General features: G+C 40.9%; 1 protein-coding gene across 1 annotated transcript in view; it reads left to right on the top strand.

The window, feature by feature from the left end:
* MICU2 (mitochondrial calcium uptake 2) overlaps window positions 1–11941 on the top strand; it is a 142281-nt gene extending 130340 nt beyond the window's left edge. Inside the window, exons 9-12 of the mRNA XM_045453937.1 lie at window positions 2661–2832; window positions 8196–8304; window positions 8769–8926; window positions 11287–11941. Coding sequence (XP_045309893.1) covers window positions 2661–2832; window positions 8196–8304; window positions 8769–8926; window positions 11287–11391 — 544 coding nt within the window. The 3' untranslated portion in view covers window positions 11392–11941. The remainder of the gene's footprint in view (window positions 1–2660; window positions 2833–8195; window positions 8305–8768; window positions 8927–11286) is intronic.
* The last annotated feature ends 7975 nt before the right edge of the window (window positions 11942–19916 follow it).

Here is a 19916-nt window from a genome sequence, read left to right as displayed (position 1 = left end):
CCTCTACCTCGCTCATATTCTGTCTCTCTCAAAAACAAATAAACATTTAAAAATTTTTTAAAAAAAGAAATGTTATTGCCTGTATCCCTGAATAGAGCTTTCATACATTCAAAGATGTCTATAAGCAGTGTTGTGCTAATAAATACGTGTGACAGTCTGCTCTCAGGAAGAACAGCCTGATTTGTAGCATTTGGTCATAAGTAATGTAAGTACTCTACCAGGCCAATTTCAAGCTGCCATACATGAAATACAGGCGGGAAAACGTGTGTAGATAATTCTCAGAGCTGGCGTGAGCCAGCTCCAGCACCCCATGACCTAAAGAATTTTTAAAAATTTTTTAATGTTTTATTTTTGAGAGAGAGAGACAGTGGGGGAAGGGCAGAGAGGGAGGGAGATGGAGAATCCAAAGCAGGCTCCAGGCTCCGAGTTGTCAGCACAGAGCCCCACGTGGGGCTCTAACTCACGGACCGCGAGATCATGACCTGAGCCGAAGTTGGACTCTCAACCGACTGAGCCACCCACCCATGACCCAAAAAATTTTTTAAAAAATCAGGTAAGAAAAAGATTTTTTTCCCAATGTTCCCACTTAATGCACTAATTTATAAACTATTTAACTTGTTCAGAATTTATCTGGAGACTTTATATGGTATGAATTCTTCAATTCATGTATTTATGTCCAGTATCACGTTCCATATTTTCAAGTCATAACAAGATCTATAATTTTAGAGTTAGGAAAGATGGCTATCCTAAAATATACTTTTGTTCTTCAAAAGTAACATAATGAGTGAGGTGCCCAGCTGGCTCAGTCAGTGGAGAACGCAACTCTTGATCTCAGGGTTGTTCGAGCCCCACGCTGAGTGTAGGGATGACTTAAAAATAAAATCTTCAAAAAACAAAACGAAACAAGTGTAATTAGTAAGATGAAAGTAGCTGAAGCCAAACAATGTGTAGTTTAACAGCAGTTAAAATTTTTTAACGATCCTAATAAGTTGAATGTCATCACAATATACAATATAATAAAACTCAGTAAAACAGACAACAAGGTATATCAGTAAAAGGTTTTGTTGATGTGTTAGCCCCCACTAGAAATGCTTCAAGTGGTAGATAAAATTCTGCCTCGACCCGGAAAAACATGGCATTGATAAATCTGTGTCTCCAGTACATTCAGAAACTGTTGCAGGTAACAGACTCTTTCTTACGTATCACACAGATAGAAGCCTAAGATCAAACTCCCCCATGCTTTTAAGGTTTATGGGATAAGCGTAGAACCGAAAGCAAGTCGTTGTTTAACAGTGACTGTTTTTCTCCCATTGAACTGGAATAGACCTGTTTTTTACCCCATGTATAATTCCATTAAATTGTGGCATGACAGTACATTTCTTTTAACATGTAAAAAGGTGAATAAAGCAACCTTCAACGTATTAAAACACATGGAGATTATACTTTTCACATGACTTAGTTTATAAATAAATCAAGTGCAGTGGTTTTGAGTTCTTGTTCAAAGACAATATTTTTTTAATCTGATATCCTTTCAACTTGTACTTTTCTAGGGAGCTGTTGATGAGAGTTTGCTCAAAGTGCCATGTTTTTTTTAAAAAGAATGTTGAGTCATATATTCACAAGTTATTGTCCAAATGATTATAAATATTTTTAAGTAAATCTAAGCTTTTGATGTAAAGCCATTGATTACTTGATCAACTTTGGTATCCAAAAATATTAGGAACCATTAATTATGATTAACATTCTTTTTTTATTTTTTTTAACATTTATTTATTATTGAGAGACAGAGACAGAGCATGAACAGGAGAGGGGCAGAGAGGGAGAGACACAGAATCCAAAGCAGGCTCCAGGCTCTGAGCTGTCAGGATAGAGCCCGACACAGGGCTCGAACTCATGAACTGCGAGATTGTGACCTGAGCCGAAGTCGGACGCCCAACTGACTGAGCCACCCAGGCGCCCCTAATTATGATTATCATTCTAAAGGCAGTAACCCAAGTGAATTTTAAGTTTCTCTGATCTTGATAATTTTTCTACATTGGAAAAAAAACTGTTACAGATGCATCAGAGCAACATTTTACATAATTTTTATAAATCTCTATCAGAAGTAGGTCACCAAGTATAAGTTGCACAAACAAATTGAGTATAGAGTGTGACAAATTGGAGCAAGTATGGACTTAAGCAGCTTCTCTGGGGGCACCTGGGTGGCTCAGTCGGTTAAGCGTCCAACTTCGCCCAGGTCACGATCCCACAGTGCGTGAGTTCGAGCCCCGCGTCCGGCTGTCCGCTGTCCATGCAGATCCTGCTTCGGATCCTTCTGTCTCCCTGTCTCCCTGCCTCTTCTCCACTCGTGCTCTCTCTCTTTCAAAAATAAATAAACATTTAAAAAAAAAAAAAAGAGCTCCTGGAAATGAAGAGGAAAGCTCTTGAGAAAGACAGTGGTGCGTGCCAAAAGTTAGAACAAATAAATTTTTTTTTTAATCAGCTTCTCTTCATCTTCTGCTCCCCACACCCCTTTCACCACACTAATGCTTTGTTTGATCCAGCGTGTCAAGAGGCCAGCCGCTCCGTGGGTACCGCCGGAGGTGCCTCGCGGGCCTTCTGACAATATTAAAATCGAATGCCACTGGTTCCTGACATCAAGTTTATATTTTAACACTTAGATTTATGGAGAATTTACAAACAGAGGTCCAAGAAATGGAATTCCTTCAGTTTTCTAAAGGTTTGAGTTTCATGAGAAAAGAAGACTTTGCAGAATGGCTACTGTTTTTCACTAACACTGAAAATAAAGACATCTATTGGAAAAACGTAAGAGAGAAGTTGTCAGCAGGAGAGGTTCGTATGCCTTTTTATTATACTTTTGGTAAAGATGAAATCACGTTAAAAACATTTATATAATTAAATAAAGTAACTTTCAGAGTAACCCAAACCATGTTACTCTCTTATTTGAGTGTAAAATCAAGGTGAGAAATGGTGTTTACATTTTCGTATGAATGAATTCCTGCCCAGATGGAGTCAGTATTCCAAACAGGAGTTTTGCATTTCCGGTAAAGTCAGTAATAACAATGTCCACTGTCACCACTGTTGTTCTGGAAGTCTCAGCCAGTACAAATTAACAGAATAAAAGAGTATGAACCTTTGGAAGGAGGGACAGTTGGCTTTGTTTGCATAGATGTGATTCTATGCCTAGAGAACCCAAGAGAATCACACTGAAAAGCTATTAGAAACAGCAAAAATTCAGTGAAGTGCCTGTTACAATGCTAGTATGTTAGCGGTAGCTGCCCCATGTGCAAATTACAGGTTAGAAAAGGTAATGGCAGGACACCTGGTGGCTCAGTCGATGAAGCATCCGACGCTGATGTCAGCTCAGGTCATGATCTCACTTGTTCGTGAAATCAAGCCCCACATTGGGCTCTGCACTGACAGCGTGGAGGCTGCTTGGGATTCTCTCCCTCTCCCTCTCTCTCTCTGCCCCTCCCACATTCTCCCTCTCTCACTCTCAAAATAAATAAGTAAACATTAAAAAAAAAAAAAAGAAAGAAAATGTAATGGCGTGTGTATATATACGCTTTCTTTTTTTAATGTTTATGTGTATGTTTATATGTATATTAAGTAATGATTGCCAAACTGTTAATAATGATTAATATACTGTTGTAAGATTTGAAGTGATTTTTTACTTTATATATTGCTTTTACTTTATTGTTCCAAAACATAGTATTGGAGTGGGCATATGTTTTTATATAATTTTTTCATTTTTTTTTTTAATGTTTATGTATTTTTGAGAGAGACAGAGAGTGAGCAGGGGAGGGGCAGAGAGAGAGGGAGACACAGAATCCAAAGCAGGCTCCAGGCTCTGAGCTGTCAGCACAGAGCCCGACGCGGGGCTCGAACTCACGAACCATGAGATCATGAGCTGTGCTAAAGTGGGAGGCTTAACTGACTGAGCCACCCAGGCGCCCCTATATAATTTTTTAAAGCTATTTCTATAGTGAGGGAAAAGATAATAAAATATAATTAAGATCTCATTTGTAATTGAAATAGAAACACATAAAATTAAAAATGACTTTAACAAGAAATACATGAAAATGAAGCTTTAAAGTCTTGATAGATATAAAAGAAAACTTGCCTAATTATAGCGCTATCTCCTATTATTGAACGGGAAGTCTTAGTATTATAGATGAGCAGTTGTCCCTTAGAGTCATCTGTAAGTGTAACACTTACACTGGAACAGCCTGGGTCTGCTGCGGTTCTAAAACTGCCGTGCTGTCCCCGTGGCCAACGTAAGGAAGATCTCTTTCTCAGTCGTGCTACATTTCCACTGTGGGCTGCCAGGCGCCTCTGCCTACTCAGTTGCTCAGGGACCCAGACTCTTCAAGCTCTGCCATCTTGGAGCTTTACCGGCTGGAAAAAACATCATCTTCAGAGGCCGTGGCAGGAAAAGAAAGGAGTGAGTACATTCCGGCAATTAAGTGTGTTGGCCTAGAAACATCACACATGGCTACCGGCCAGACTAATCACATGACCCCACATAGCTGCAAAGAAGCAGAAAGGTGTAATCTTTCCTGTGTGCAGGAACCAAAAAGTATTGGTGAACAGTAATGGGTTTCAATAAAAATGTCATCAGATTGTCATGAGTGAACTAGACAGGCCGTAAAAGTTTCTATGAAAAGAATGCTGCAGGGATAAGAGATATCCAGGAAATCTCTGTAACTTCTCCTGTTTTTCTATGAACCTGAAATGGCTTTTAAAAAACTAAGTCTTTGGGGTGCCTGGGTGGCTCAGAATGTTAAGTGTCCGACTTCAGCTCAGGTCATGGTCTTGCCGTTCTGAGTTCAAGCCCCGCATCAGGCTCTGTGCTGACAGCTCAACCTACTTAGAATTCTGTGTCTCTCGCTCTCTCTGCCCTTCCCCCACTCACACCCTGCCTCTCTTTCTCTCAAAAATGACTAAATGTTGGGGCGCCTGGGTGGCGCAGTCGGTTAAGCGTCCGACTTCAGCCAGGTCACGATCTCGCGGTCCAGGAGTTCGAGCCCCGCGTCAGGCTCTGGGCTGATGGCTCAGAGCCTGGAGACTGTTTCCGATTCTGTGTCTCCCTCTCTCTCTGCCCCTCCCCCGTTCATGCTCTGTCTCTCTCTTTCCCAAAAATAAATAAACGTTGAAAAAAAAAATTAAAAAAAAAAAAAGAATAAATGTTTTAAAATTTTTTAATAATAAAATTTTTAAAAATGAAATAAAAAATTAAGTCTTTAAAAAAAGAATATTGAGATATTAAAATATATTACCAAATATTGATAACTAGAACAGCCTGTTACAATGAATTTGACAGACCTATCAGTTGAACAGAATATAAAGTCCAAAACTAGACCCAAATACACATGGAAATCTAGTATATGTGAATTCATATTGTAAATTAGCTGGGTAAAAGAGGAATTATTAATAAATGGCATTAGGTTAATTGACTGGCCATCTGAGGGAGAAATGAACGTAAATCTCTGCCTCACTCCTTACTCTAAAATTCCAGATAGATCTAAGAATTAAATGTTACAGGGGAAAATGAAACTGAGTATACAGAGAAGGAAACTTGGAAACAATCATCTCAGAGTAGGGTATGCATATTTCTCTAGGCAAAACTCAGAAGCTTTCAAGGAAAAGTTGATGAAATTGCTGTCTAAAAGTTAAAAATTCTGTTGCTTTCCCCTCATCCCCCTCAAAACTAGGATCAAAGTCAAAAGAAAAAAGTTAGCAAATTGGGGGGAGGGAAGAAATATTGGCATCACATGTAATGGGCCCATTTCTTTAATTTATCATGAGATCTTTAAAAATCAAGAACTTTGGAAGGTCTTAAATTTTGCCCTATTTAATGTATAAAGGGATCCTAAAAACCAATGTGTTAATAAATGTAAAGTAGCTGAGATTTTATCTGTTTGGAAGTTAGCCTGTACCATTTCATGGATGCTGACCAAAGATACCAGACTATTGGGTCGGAAGCAAAGAACATTATTATTCATAGCATATCAACAGCATGAGCATCATGTTTGTGTCAGTCCTCCCTCGCCTCCTAAGTCCCATGGGGACCATGCTCAGTACCCTGTGGATGCTGCCCACACACATAGCCAAGAAAGCTCATCTTCAGGAGTCTGAATCTTTTATAATGGGCAGTAAGCAAAACTGTGCTCTACTTCCAAAGCAGACATTGTCAATATTCTAGGCTGTTCGCTATACAAATGCCCTTAGAAAGATAGTCTGGAATAATAAAGTAGTTGGAGCTTCTCTTTGAAAGATGTGCAGAAGCGTGAGAGACCCATGGAGATTGTCTCTCAGCAGTAAGCCACATAACAGCTCATTAAAAATCTAGGCAGAGGACATAAAAAAGACAAGAATAGAACTCCACAAATCACCAATAAGAACAGAAGAGAAAAGTGTTTAAACTTCATTCACAGTTAAAACCTACAGATTCAAACATTGATGGCATGCTATTTTTCACCTAGCAGTAAAGGAAAAATCAGAAGGTTGCACCGAGTGGCGGCTTTGAGATTACGATACAGAGGAACGGCCACTCTTCTGCTAGGAAGGTGTATTCTTAAGAGTACAAAGCAAAGTGTAGAAATGTGTGAAGAGGACACTCCCACTGTGTAAAACAGGGGTGTGCGTATGCTCTTTTATACGAGTAGAATATTTCTGGAAGCATACGCAAAGAGTTGGTAACAGTGCTTTACCTCTGGGAAAGGGAACTGGAGGTCAAAGGAGGGGAAAAGACTTTTTGTTTTTTATCCATTCTAGAATTTGTTTGTTTACCATGTGTATATGTTACCTCTTCAAAGACTTAACTAAATTTTAAAAGTAAAACTTCCATGAATTTACCAAGGCTGCGGGCAGTGAAACTTGAATAAGACCACCACCTACATGCAGAGGACATGATCCTGAAGGTGCCTACAAAAGAAACCTTTTATATATACATACATACATATATACATATACATATACATATACATATACATATATATATATACATATATATATATATATATATATATTCAGAGAGAGAGCGAGTGTGAGCAGGGGAGCGGGCAGAGGGAGAGAGAGAGGGAATCTCAAGCAGGCTCCCTGCTCAGCATGGAGCCTCATGTAGGGCTCCATTCCACGACCCTGGGATCATGACCTCAGCTGAAATCAAGAGTTGGACGCTCAACCGACTGAGCCACACGGGTGCCCCGAGAAACTTTTTTTTTTTTTAGGCGGGGAAGAATTTACTTTCAAAGTAACGGTTTTCATACTTTGTTTACTTTTTCAGTGGAAAAACTAGTTTTTCTAACTTATTTCTGTTTTGTTTTTATGGGCAGAGGTTTTGAAGTTAGGAACCAAGGTTCAAATTCTGATTGTTCCACTTGGTAGATCTTGAGCAAATTCCTTCCTTCCTGAAAGGTTACTTCGCTAAGGCTTGGAGAGGCTAAGACCATGTACACAGTAAATGGCAGAACTGGAATTAAAGCACAGCTTTTCTAACTCCAAAACCCAGTGCTCTGACTCCGTGCTGTGTCCACGGATAAAGCAGAAAAGCGAGGAGGCAGAGCACGTAACGGGGTGTTAGTTTCCTCAGCCTGCCGTAACAAAATGCCACAGGCCGGATGGCTCAAACAACTCATTCATTTTCTCACAACTCTGGAGCCCGAAGTCCAAGATCAAGGTGCCGGCAGGTTGGTTTTTGGTGAGGCCTCTCCTCCCAGCTTGCAGACCACCACCGCCTTCTCACCCCGTCCTCACGAGGCCTGTCGTCTGTGCTTACGTGCGGAGTGAGCGTGCGCTGCTGTCCCCTTCTCTTATCGGGACATCGGTGCTATCAGAGTGGGGTCCTACCCTTGTGACCTCATGTAGCCTTAATTGCTTCCCTAAAGGTCCCGTCTCCAAGTACAGTTACGTTGGGTGTTTGGGTTTCAGCCTGTGGATCTTGCGGAGACAATTCGGTCTGTGACACAGGGCCACCCCAGTTCTCGCCCTGCGCGATCCAGGAGACGCCTCGCACACAGCGTGCAGTCTGCACAACCATGCACGGTGGCCCTGCCCGTCTTTTTAATAGACTTTCTTGGAAGGCCATAAAAGTTCACAAGCTTTATGGTAGAAACAGGACTTACGCTTCTGCTTGTATTCTAAGATCAGTTTTACAAAATCGTAATTAACACTCACTTTTGTTATTTTATTAGAGTATTAGTTTGGATGAGTTCAAGTCCTTTTGTCATTTTGCCACCCACCTAGAAGATTTTGCTATTGCCATGCAAATGTTTAGTTTAGCTCACCGTCCTGTCAGACTGGGTAAGTTACGTGACTTCGTTTAATTTTTATCATCTACAAATAACATCACTCTGTTCTTCAACTAGAACATACCAGTCAAGGAGCCAATTACCAGTGAAACAGTTGATTAGCCTTTTAATTAATTCAGTGTGGTTACTCTAGACTTACAAGGACTCTCACATTTAACAATTACGTTATTTGCTTTTACTTTCTTATTTCCTAAAAAGGAAAAGGGAATATTTAAATATGTTCTTTAGAACATTGATTAAATTAAAATAGCTGCCTCTCTTTCAGTTACTTTCAAGACATTTCTCAGCCAAATGTATTATTTCAACATATCCTTAATGAGTATTTTTTGTTTTGTTTTACTTCCGTGATAATGAACATTGAGACTTAATTTTGCTTCTCAAATAATAAAATTTAGGTTGATTCCACTTAGACTGTTTCACACAGTTGATGAGTTGTTTTATGTTTTCTTTTTTCAGCGGAGTTTAAGAGGGCCGTGAAAGTAGCAACAGGGCAGGAACTCTCCAACAATATTTTGGACACCGTGTTCAAGATCTTTGATGTGGATGGTGATGAATGTCTTAGTCATGGAGAGTTTCTCGGGGTGTTAAAAAACAGGATGCATCGAGGTTTATGGGTAAAGATTTTGAGTTTTTAATAACGACATGTTTACATGTAATTAAGTGAATGGCATTACACCTAGAAGTTGGGCAATGTGTGTGTGGTCGTAAATGGAGGTTTTATCATTTGTAAAGAGATTATAAGCCATGATCACAAACGGAGATGTCTCTTTCAGATGGGATCCAGTATTTTCCTTTGCCTTTTTTTTTTTTTTTTTAATCTGAATCTAATCAGAAGCTGCTTATTCAGAAATCATTTTACTTTGGGCTCTGGAGTTAGACACACCTAAATTCAAATCCCAGCTCTGTCACCAGCTGCCTAATCTTGCAAAGCCACTTAACTTTTCAGAGCCTCCCATTCCTCATCTGTACAATGAGGAAACTAATAGAATCTACCAGAAAACAATGTTGTAAGAATTAAGCGTAAAATACTTGGGGTAGTGCCTGAGACAGTTGAAGTAAATGTTACCCATTGTTATTGTATTCAGATTCTTCACAAATTAGTCTATAATTGTGGGACAAATAAAACTCAAAATTTTGTTTAAATTGGAATCTGCTTAGAAGCACCATCATAAGGGCATTATGCTAAGCGAAATTAGAGAAAGACAAATATCATATGACTTCACTCCTATGAGGACTTTAAGAGATAAAACAGATGAACATAAGGGAAGGGGAAGAAAAATAATATAAAAACAGGGAGGGGGACAAAACAAAAGAGGCTCATAAATGTGGAGAACAAACTGAGGGTTGCTGGAGGGGTTGTGGGAGGGGGGATGAGCGAAATGGGGGAGGGGCACTAAGGAATCTACTCCTGAAATCATTGTTGCACTCTATGCTAACTAATTTGGATGTAAATCAAAAAGTAAATAAGTTATTAATTAAAAAAAAAAAAAAAAGAAGCACACTCATAAAAGCAGTCTGCAGGTTGAAAACAAGGGTGGAAAGAGAACTGTGTGGTAAGAGGCAGTTCGGCCAGAAGAAAGGAGAGAATGAGGGAGAGAATGTGGTGGATTCACGGACAGTCCCCTTCATTGACTCCTCAGAAAAGCACCTCGTTTTCCTGCTACCCACATTATTAATGGACAATGAGTAAATATGATTTCTGTTAGCAAATGTGTCTCACAAGCTTTGTAGGCATCCAGCATCTCATCGTGAATAATCCTGTCCCTGAAAGTGAAACCAGCCTTTGCAGTAACGATTTGATATACCCACGAGCCTCTGCCATTTCTCAAAGACATTAAACAGAGCTGTAAATCGATCAGGAAAAGAATATATATAAAATCTAAAAGAGGGACACCTGGGTGGCTCAGTCTGTTAAGCGTTTGACTCTTGATTTCGGCTCAGGTCACGACCTCACCAGTTTGTGAATTCGAGCCCCGAGTCAGGCTGCACCCTGATAGCTGATAGCACAGAGCCTGCTCGGGATTCTCTCTCTCCCTCCCTCTCTGGCCCTCCCCCACTTGTGCACGCATGCTCTCTCCCTCTCTCTCTCTCAAGTAAATAAACTTTTTAAATAAATCTAAAACTTTAGCAGGGCACTGGTGTGGCTTAGTTGGTTTCGTTTCCAACTCTTGATTTCGGCTCAAGTTGTGATCTCACCGTCGTGAGATAGAGCCCCTTGTCGGGCTCCGTGCTGGGCATGAAGCTGGCTGAAGATTCTCTCTCCCAATCTCTCTCTCTCTCTCTCTCTCTCTCTGCCCCTCTCCTGCTCACACACGCTAGCTTGCTCACTCATTCACTCTCTCTAAAAAAATTTCAACTGGCAGATTTGCTTCCATTTGGGAGATATCCGGCAACGCTGCCCTCCAGTGCTCACCAAGGATACAAATGTTTTTTAACCTTTACTTTCTTCTTTAACAGAGGAATAATACTCATAGAACTTTTTAATTCACAGAGCACTTAGGTGAACTATAGTCTTTTTTCTTAAAGCCTCTTATAAAATATATTGTTTCTTTTTAACTTAGGTAGGTTTAAATCAGTTTTAGGCTTATAATTTATATTCCACATAGCTAAATAAAGTTCACCATAAAAAGGAAAACATTATAAAATATTATAAAGCGTCATGAAATAATTACATTTTTTAAAACCAATATATGAAAGAAATTGCCCACGATCTTCATTATCTTCTTACGGAAGAGGCTCCAATCACGTGCACTTAGCCTCCACTCTTGAGTTACCCAAGGCTGTCCTTACATCTCGTTCACGTTTCATCCTTCACCCCGTCCTACTTACGGTTTTGTTGCAGTCCTCTTTCACAACATAATCCATCTCAGGGACTCTCTGGAGGCATGTGGGAAATAAATGGTAACAGAGCCCGCATGAAATCGTGTTTAACCTTGAAGAGAATGATCTCTTTACTTTCACTTTGTGTCAACAGGTACCACAGCAGCAAAGTATACAAGAATACTGGAAATGTGTGAAAAGAGAAAGCATTAAAGGAGTGAAAGAGGTCTGGAAACAAGCTGGAAGAGGTCTCTTTTAGAAAAAGATAATACGGGAATTACATTGCTCCGAATGCCAGAATTTGGAATTGTTTTTTAAGTACTAGATGTTTGTCTTCTGGAGTCTTCACTGATTTTCTTTGTAATATAAAGACGCCTTGTATTTACTTCCTGATTCAGTAATTTCTTGATAAAATTTCATTAAAGAACTTAGTAAATACAGGTACTGGGTCCTGTCAGAGGGCCTAGAATTGAAGTCATGCTTTGTACTTTGGTAAGATTGAAAACCTCGTTGTTCACTGATTTCTTAGACACAGTAGTAAAACATCTCTTTGGAAGGGCGTCAGTTAGTAACTACAGAAAAAAACAATTGACACACAAGGCTAAGATCAAGGCCAGGAGTCCTGGTGTTCCCATTAGCACAAATTCAGTTAAGAACATTTCAGATTTTCTTGTCTGCGTCTCATATCTCATAAGCTTCTTGTACATTTTATTTCAGTTAGCTGTATATTAATTGTCCTAAATATAATGTGTAAATTTCAATACCGTGTGTGGAAACCAAATAAAGTATTTACACAGATACAAAAATTACATTTTTAATGTGTTTTTTAAAACTTTTTTATAAATATAAATACTCTCATCCTTGCCAACCACATTAGTTCGGGTTCTTAAAAACTAGCGTAATTGGGGGAGCCCCTGGCTGGCTCGGTCAGTGGAGCAAGCAAGACTCTTGATCCTGGGTCTGTGGGTTCAAGCCCCACACTGGATGTAGATGTCATTTAAAAATAAAATTAAAAAAAAAAACAAACTATAGTGTTTTTGGGAGAATCTTGAACACAAGATCGGGGTCTCATGGCATATATTGGGTTGTGGGTAAATGTTTAAAATGGCACTAAAAATTAATTGGCATTAAATATAAAATGGCGTTGTAAGTAAAATGACATTTTTAAACACAATAAGTGAAAATTACTTAAAAAAAATTTTTTAATGTGTACTTGTTTTTGAGAGACAGCATGAGCAGGGGAGGGGTAGAGAGAGAGGGAGACACAGAATGTGAAGCAGGCTCCAGGCTCCGAGCTGTCAGCACAGAGCTGAACACAGGAAAATTGTATTTTAAAAATAAGCTACTTAAATAAGAATATTGCAAATATTTGAAACATGTTACAGGGTGCCTGGGTGGCTCAGTCAGTTAAGTGTTCGACTGGATTTCAACTTGGGTCCTAATCTCACTCTCATGAAATTGAGCCCGGCGTCGGGCTCCAAGCCAGCGCAGAGCCTGCTGAAGAGTCTCTCTCTCCCTCTCTCTGCCTCACCCCTCCATTTCTCCTTCTGTCTCTCTCTAAAATTAAACAAAAAAAAAAGTTTTAAAAATAGTAATAATAATAAATAACTAAAACATGTTCCATTCCCTGGTTAAATGTCTGATTCTGAGACCAGAGCAGGGAAAGTACAAGATGAGCCTGGAAGTAAGAGATAATAATGAGGATGTCCCAAATGTAGCAAAAAGGCAAGAGCGACTTGAAGGGGCTCCCCCTGGCCGAATCCGGTACAATCTAAGTATCAAAGTTAATTAACGTCAGCAATGGATCGTAACCTACTGACTAAGAATCCATGAGGCCAACAGGCGGAGAAGCGGGGGATCCATACGTCCGGCGTCTCTCAAACAAAGAAGTGCCGAAGCCAAAGGACTTTGAGCACCAGAGCCTGGGAGGAAACGAGTCTGAATCTACCAGGAAGAAAATGGGAAAGCAGGAAAAAAGAGAGGTGCGTAACTGCGAGCTGGGGGAGACAAAAGGCCGCGCGGGCGAGGAGGGGAGGGACCCCCTTCTGCGGAGGGACGAAGGGAAGAGAAAGAGTGGCCAGAGCAGTGCAGGACCTTATCCGGACAGGAGACAGGCCTCGGACTGAGAGGAATCCGATCTCTGCCTGGGGGGCTTTCTTCGGACTGGGGCCTGGGGCCCGCTCCCTGTTCGCGCACCTGGGGAGGAGGGGAGCCAGGGGCCTGGGTGCGGGGGTAGGTCAGGGGCTCAGTCGCAGCTGGAGAAAGCGGTTCCCTGCCTGGAGGGCTGCGCGATAGCACAGAACCCTCCTGCGTCCACCCACCCCACCCCACCCCTCCACCCCACTCCCAGCCCCGTGCAGTGGCTGGGCCAAGGGTGCAGTCTGCAGGAGGAAAAGGCCGCCGTGTCCCTGGAGTCCGCCACCCCGGGGCTCGCAGAGGCAAGGGCAGCGGCTCTCCGTCTGCAGTAGGAGAAGGCGGTCGTCCCTGAAGTGCGGCGGCAGAGACGAAGCCACCAGGACCACACGTGGCCACGAGGAGAGGCGCTTCCCCAGCGCCAGAGCGCACGGAGCACGACGTGGAATCCTAGCCAAGCTCAGGGTCAGGGGTGTTGGCGGAGAGAGAAGGACCCCCTCCCCCCACGTCTGCGCCCCTGGCACAGTGAGGACGACTCAAACGGAGGCCACCGGCTGGGCCCCGTGGAGAAGAGACTGGGGGCTCACCCTTCCCCCCTCCCCCCAAGGAGGGGACTCAGGGATCACCACCCCCTGGGCCCATAGTGGAGGTGGGGCCAGATTACGCCAAGCCACGCCCCTTTGCCCTGGGCAACTGCGCATCCACCGGAGCAGCACGACCCTGCGGACAGCTCCTCCCCACAAGCGCTGCAGCGTTGCCTGGATTGACTCTAGGTCGACTCTGGATGAGCAGATATATTCTCCCCCCACCCCCACCCCCGCCCCATTTCTCCTCCTTATCTCCTCCCTCCCCTAGGCTGGTTACTCTGGTCATTGGTCTCTCCAAACAGGCATAGTTAATCCATTGTCTTGCACATGTTCTACGCCTCCTTCTTTACACTCCTTTCTCTCTCTCATGATTAAGCCTTTTAGTCTCTCAGCCTGGTCAATGTTTATTTTTTTTCTCCCCCCCTGTCATTTCTCTCTTTGTACTCTTCCATCAGCACCACCCCCACCCTCTTCTCTACTTGTAGTGGTGTTTTTTGGGTTTTTGGTTTTAGTCTTTAGGTTTTTGTTTTTTCTTTGTTTGTGTCATTTATGTGTTTGTGTGCTTTTGTCTCCTGTTTGTCTATCTGTTTCCCTTTCCAGGGCTACTCCAAGGACCAAATCAAAGCACACCTGGTGGAGGGTCCAAACTGTCACTACGAGTAGGGTAATAAAATAAACTCACAACAGAGAGCACGTAACAATCGCCGAAAAAACACCTGCTGAAGGGCCAGGCCCTGGACAGTGCATGACCCTCCTTTAATACAGCAGTGCTCGCAGGTGCAGAGCACACAACAAGCGTTTAAAACACGTAAGGGACAGAAAAGTAGCCAAAAGGACGAAACGGAAGAATTCTCCTCAAAAGAAACTCCAGGAAGTAGCAGTAGCTAACGAGTAGATCAAAACCAATTTAAGCAATATAATGGAACAAGAATTTAGAATAATAGTCATAAAATTAATTGCTGGGCTTGAAAAAAAAAACATAGAGGACAGCAGAGAATCTATTGCTGCAGAGATCAAGGGACTAAAAAATAATCATGATGAATTAAAAAATTCTATAAATGAGGTGCAAAATAAAATGGAGGTGGCCACAGCACAGATTGAAGAGGCAGAGGGGAGAATATGTGAGGTAGAAGATAACATTATGGAAAAAGAGGAAGCTGAGAAAAAGAGAAAAAAAATCCAGGAGTATGAGGGGAGAATCGGAGAACTAAGTGATGCAATCAAACACAACAATATCCGTATAATAGGAATTCCAGAAGAGTAAGAGAGAGAGAAAGGGGCTGAAGGTGTACTTGAACAAATCATAGCTGAGAACTTCCCTGCTCTGGGGAAGGAAATAGGCATTGAAATCCAAGAGGCACAGAGAACTCCCTTCAGATGTAACTTGAATCGATCTTCTGTACAACATATCATAGTGAAACTGGCAAAATACAAGGATAAAGAGAAAATTCTGAAAGCAGCTAGGGATAAACAGGCTCTAACCTACAAAGGGAGACCCGTAAGACTAGTGGCAGACCTATCTACTGAAACTTGGCAGGCCAGAAAGGAATGGCAGCAAGTCTTCCATGTGATGAACAGAAAAAATGTGCAGCCGAGAATCCTTTATCCAGCAAGTCTGTCATTCAGAATAGAAGGAGAGAGAAAGGTTTTCCCAAACAAAAACTGAAGGAATTCATCACCACTAAACCAGTCCTACAAGAGATCCTAAGGGGGACTTTGTGAGTGAAATGTTGCAAGGACCACAAAGTACCAGAGACATCACTACAAGCATGAAACCTACAGACATTACAATGACTCTAAACCCATATCTTTCAATAATAACACTGAATGTAAATGGACTAAATGCTCCAACCAAAAGACATAGGGTATCAGAATGGATAAAAAAGACAAGACCCATCTATTTGCTGTCCAAAAGAGACTCATTTTAGACCTGAGGACACCTTCAGATTGAAAGTGAGGGGATGGAGAACTATCTATCATGCTACTGGAAGTCAAAAGAAAGCTGGAGTAGCCATACTTATATCAGACAAACTAGACTTTAAATTAAAGGCTGTAACAAGAGATGAAGAAGGGCAATATATAATAATTACAGGGTCTACCCATCAGGAAGAGCTAACAATTATAAATGCCTATGTATCGAATATGGGAGCCCCCAAATATATAAAACAATCACAAACATAAGCAACCTTATTGATAAGAATGTGGTAATTGCAGGGGACCTTAATACTCCACTTACAACAATGGATAGATCATCTAGACACAGGACCAATAAAGAAAAAAGGGCCCTGAATGATACATTGGATCAGATGGACTTGACAGATATATTTACAACTCTGTATCCCAAAGCAACAGAATATACTTTCTTCTCGAGTGCACATGGAACATTCTCCAAGATAGATCACATACTGGTTCACAAAACAGCCCTTCATAAGTATAAAAGAATTGAGATCATACCATGCACACTTTCAGATCACAATGCTATGAAACTTGAAATCAACCACAGGAAAAAGTCTGGAAAACCTCCAAAAGCATGGAGGTTAAAGAACACCCTACTAAAGAATGAATGGGTCAACCAGGAAATTAGAGAAGAAATTAAAAGATATATGGAAACAAATGAAAATGAAAATACAACAATCCGAATGCTTTGGGATGCAGCGAAGGCAGTTCTGAGAGGAAAATACATTGCAATCCAGGCCTATGTCAAGAAACAAGAAAAATCCCAAATACAAAATCTAACAGCACACCTAAAGGAACTAGAAGCAGAACAGCAAAGACAACCCAAGCCCAGCAGAAGAAGAGAAATAATAAAGATCAGAGCAGAAATAAACAATATAGAATAAAAAAACAGTAGAACAGATCAATGAAACCAAGAGTTGGTTTTTTGAAAAAATAAACAACATTGATAAACCTCTAGCCAGGCTTCTCAAAAAGAAAAGGGAGAGGACCCAAATAGATAAAATCAGGAATGAAAAGGGAATTATTACAACCAATGCCTCAGAAATATGAGCAATTATCAAGGAATACTATGAAAAATTATATGCCAACAAACTGGACAACCTGGAAGAAATGGACAAATTCCTAAGCACCTACACACTTCCAAAACTCAAACAGGAAGAAACAGGAAATTTGAACACACTCATAACCAGTGAAGAAATTGAATCAGTTATCAAAAATCTCCCAACAAATAAGAGTCCAGGACCAGATGGCTTCCCAGGGGAGTTCTACCAGACGTTTAAAGCAGAGATAATACCTATCCTTCTCAAGCTGTTCCAAAAAATAGAAAGGGAAGGAAAACTTCCAGACTCATTCTACGCAGCCAGCATTACTTTGATTCCCAAACCAGACAGAGACCGAGCAAAAAAAGAGAACTACAGGCCAATATCCCTGATGAATATGGATGCAAAAATTCTCAACAAGATACTAGCAAATCTAATTCAACAGCTTATAAAAAGAATTATTCACCATGATCAAGTGGGATTCATTCGTGGGCTGCAGGGCTGGTTCAACATTTGCAAATCAATCAATGTGATACATCACGGTAATAAAAGGATAAGAACCATACGATCCTGTCAATCGATGCAGAAAAAGCATTTGACAAAATTCAGCATTCTTTCTTAATAAAAACCCTTGAGAAAGTTGGGATAGAAGGAGCATACTTAAACATCATAAAAGCCATTTATGAAAAGCCCACAGCTAACATCATCCTCAATGGGAAAAAACTGAGAGCTTTCCCCCTGAGATGAGGAACACGACAGGGATGTCCACTCTCACCACGGTGTTTAACATAGCGTTAGAAGTTCTAGCATCAGCAATCAGACAACAAAAGGAAATTTGTCAAAGGCATCCAAATTGGCAAAGATGAAGTCAAGCTTTCACTTTTTGCAGATGACATATTATAGCTGGAAAACCCAATAGACTCCACCAAAAGGCTGCTAGAACTGATACATGAATTCAGCAAAGTCGCAGGATACAAAATTAAGGTACAGAAATCAGTTGCATTTTTATAAACTAATAATGAAGCAACAGAAAGACAAATAAAGAAACTGATCCCATTCATAATTGCACCAAGAATCAAAATACCTAGGAATAAACCTAACCAAAGATGTAAAAGATCTGTAGGCTGATAACTATATAATGCTTATGAAGGAAATTGAAGAAGATACAAAGAGATGGAAAAACATTCCATGCTCATGGATTGGAAGAATAAATATTATTAAAATACTTAACAAAGTATTAACAATACTACCCAAAGCAATCTACACATTCAATGCAATCAAAATTGCACCAGCATTCTTCTCAAACCTAGAACAAGCAATCCTAAAATTTGTATGGAACCACAAAAGACCCCAAATAGCCAAAGTAATTTTGAAGAAGACCAAAGCAGGAGGCATCAAAATCCCAGACTTTAGCCTCTCCTACAAAGCTGTAATCATCAAGACAGCATGGTATTGGCACAAAAACAGACACATAGACCAATGGAATAGACTAGAGACTCCAGAATTGGACCCACAAAAGTATGGCCAACTAATCTTTGACAAAGCAGGAAAGAATATCCAATGGAAAAGAGACAGTCTCTTTAGCAAATGGTGCTGGGAGAACTGGACAGCAACATGCAGAAGAATGAAATTAGACCACTTTCTTACACCATTCACAAAAATAAACTCAAAATGGATAAAGGACCTGAATGTAAGACAGGAAACCATCAAAACCCTAGAGGAGAAAGCAGGAAAAAACCTGTCTGACCTCAGCCGCAGTAATTTCTTACTCAACACATCTCCAAAGGCAAGGGAATTAAAAGCAAAACTGAGCTATCGGGACCTCACCAAAGATAAAAAGCTTCTGCACTGCAAAGGAAATGATCAGCAAAGCTAAAAGGCAACTGACAGAATGGGAAAAGATATTTGCAAATGACATATTGGACAAAGGGGTAGTATCCAAAATCTATAAAGAACTCACCAAACTCCACACCCAAAAAACAAATAATCCAGTGAGGAAATGGAGAGAAGACATGAATAGACACTTCTCTAAAGAAGACATCCAGATGGCCAACTGACACATGAAATGATGCTCAATGTCACTCCTCATCAGGGAAATACAAATCAAAACCACACTGAGATACCACTTCATGCTGGTCAGAATGGCTAAAATGAACAAATCAGGAGACTATAGATGCTGGCGAGGATGTGGAGAAATGGGAACCCTCTTACGCTGTTGGTGGGAATGCAAACTGGTGCAGCCACTCTGGAAAACAGTGTGGAGGTCCTCAAAAAATTAAAAATAGACCTACCTTATGACCCAGCAATAGCACTGCTAGGAATTTACCCAAGGGATCCAGGAGTGCTGATGCAGAGGGGCACTTGTACCCCAATGTTTATAGCAGCACTTTCACCAATAGCCAAATTATGGAAAGAGCCTAAATGTCCATCAACTGACGAATGGATAAAGAAGTTGTGGCTTATACATACAATGGAATACTACTTGGCAATGAGAAAGAATGAAATCTGGCCATTTGCAGCAACGTGGATGGAACTGGAGGGTATTATGCTGAGTGAAATAAGTCAGAGAAAGACAGATGCCATGTGTTTTCACTCATATGTGGATCCTGAGAAACTTAACAGAAGTCCATGGGGGAGGGGAAGGGAAAAAAAGTTACAAACAGAGAGAGAGGGAGGTAAACCATAAGAGACTCTTAAATACGGAGAACAAACTGAGGGTGGATGGGGGGTGGGACGGAGGGCGGGGTGGGTGATGGGCATTGAGGAGGTCACTTGTTGGGACGAGCACTGGGTGTTGTATGGAAGCCAATTTGACAATAAATTATATTAAAAATAAATAAATAATCCATGAGCTTACACTGATAACTGACTGACTGAATAATGGGACAAGAGAAACCCCTCCCTCTACAGCTGTCAAATGATAAGGCCTTGAAATACGCCAGCCTGCTAAGTGGGAGACTCGTGTGATTTAATGCTTGAGAATGACAAGGGGTGAAAACTTTTTGTCCAATTATTATTAAAAAACACTTATTTTGCTGCTGACCAGGAAACAAACTTGTTCTCATTTT

This window comes from Leopardus geoffroyi, chromosome A1 (assembly GCF_018350155.1).
Source record: "Leopardus geoffroyi isolate Oge1 chromosome A1, O.geoffroyi_Oge1_pat1.0, whole genome shotgun sequence".
NCBI lineage: Eukaryota > Metazoa > Chordata > Mammalia > Carnivora > Felidae > Leopardus > Leopardus geoffroyi.
This window is presented reverse-complemented; position numbering and strand designations above follow the sequence as displayed.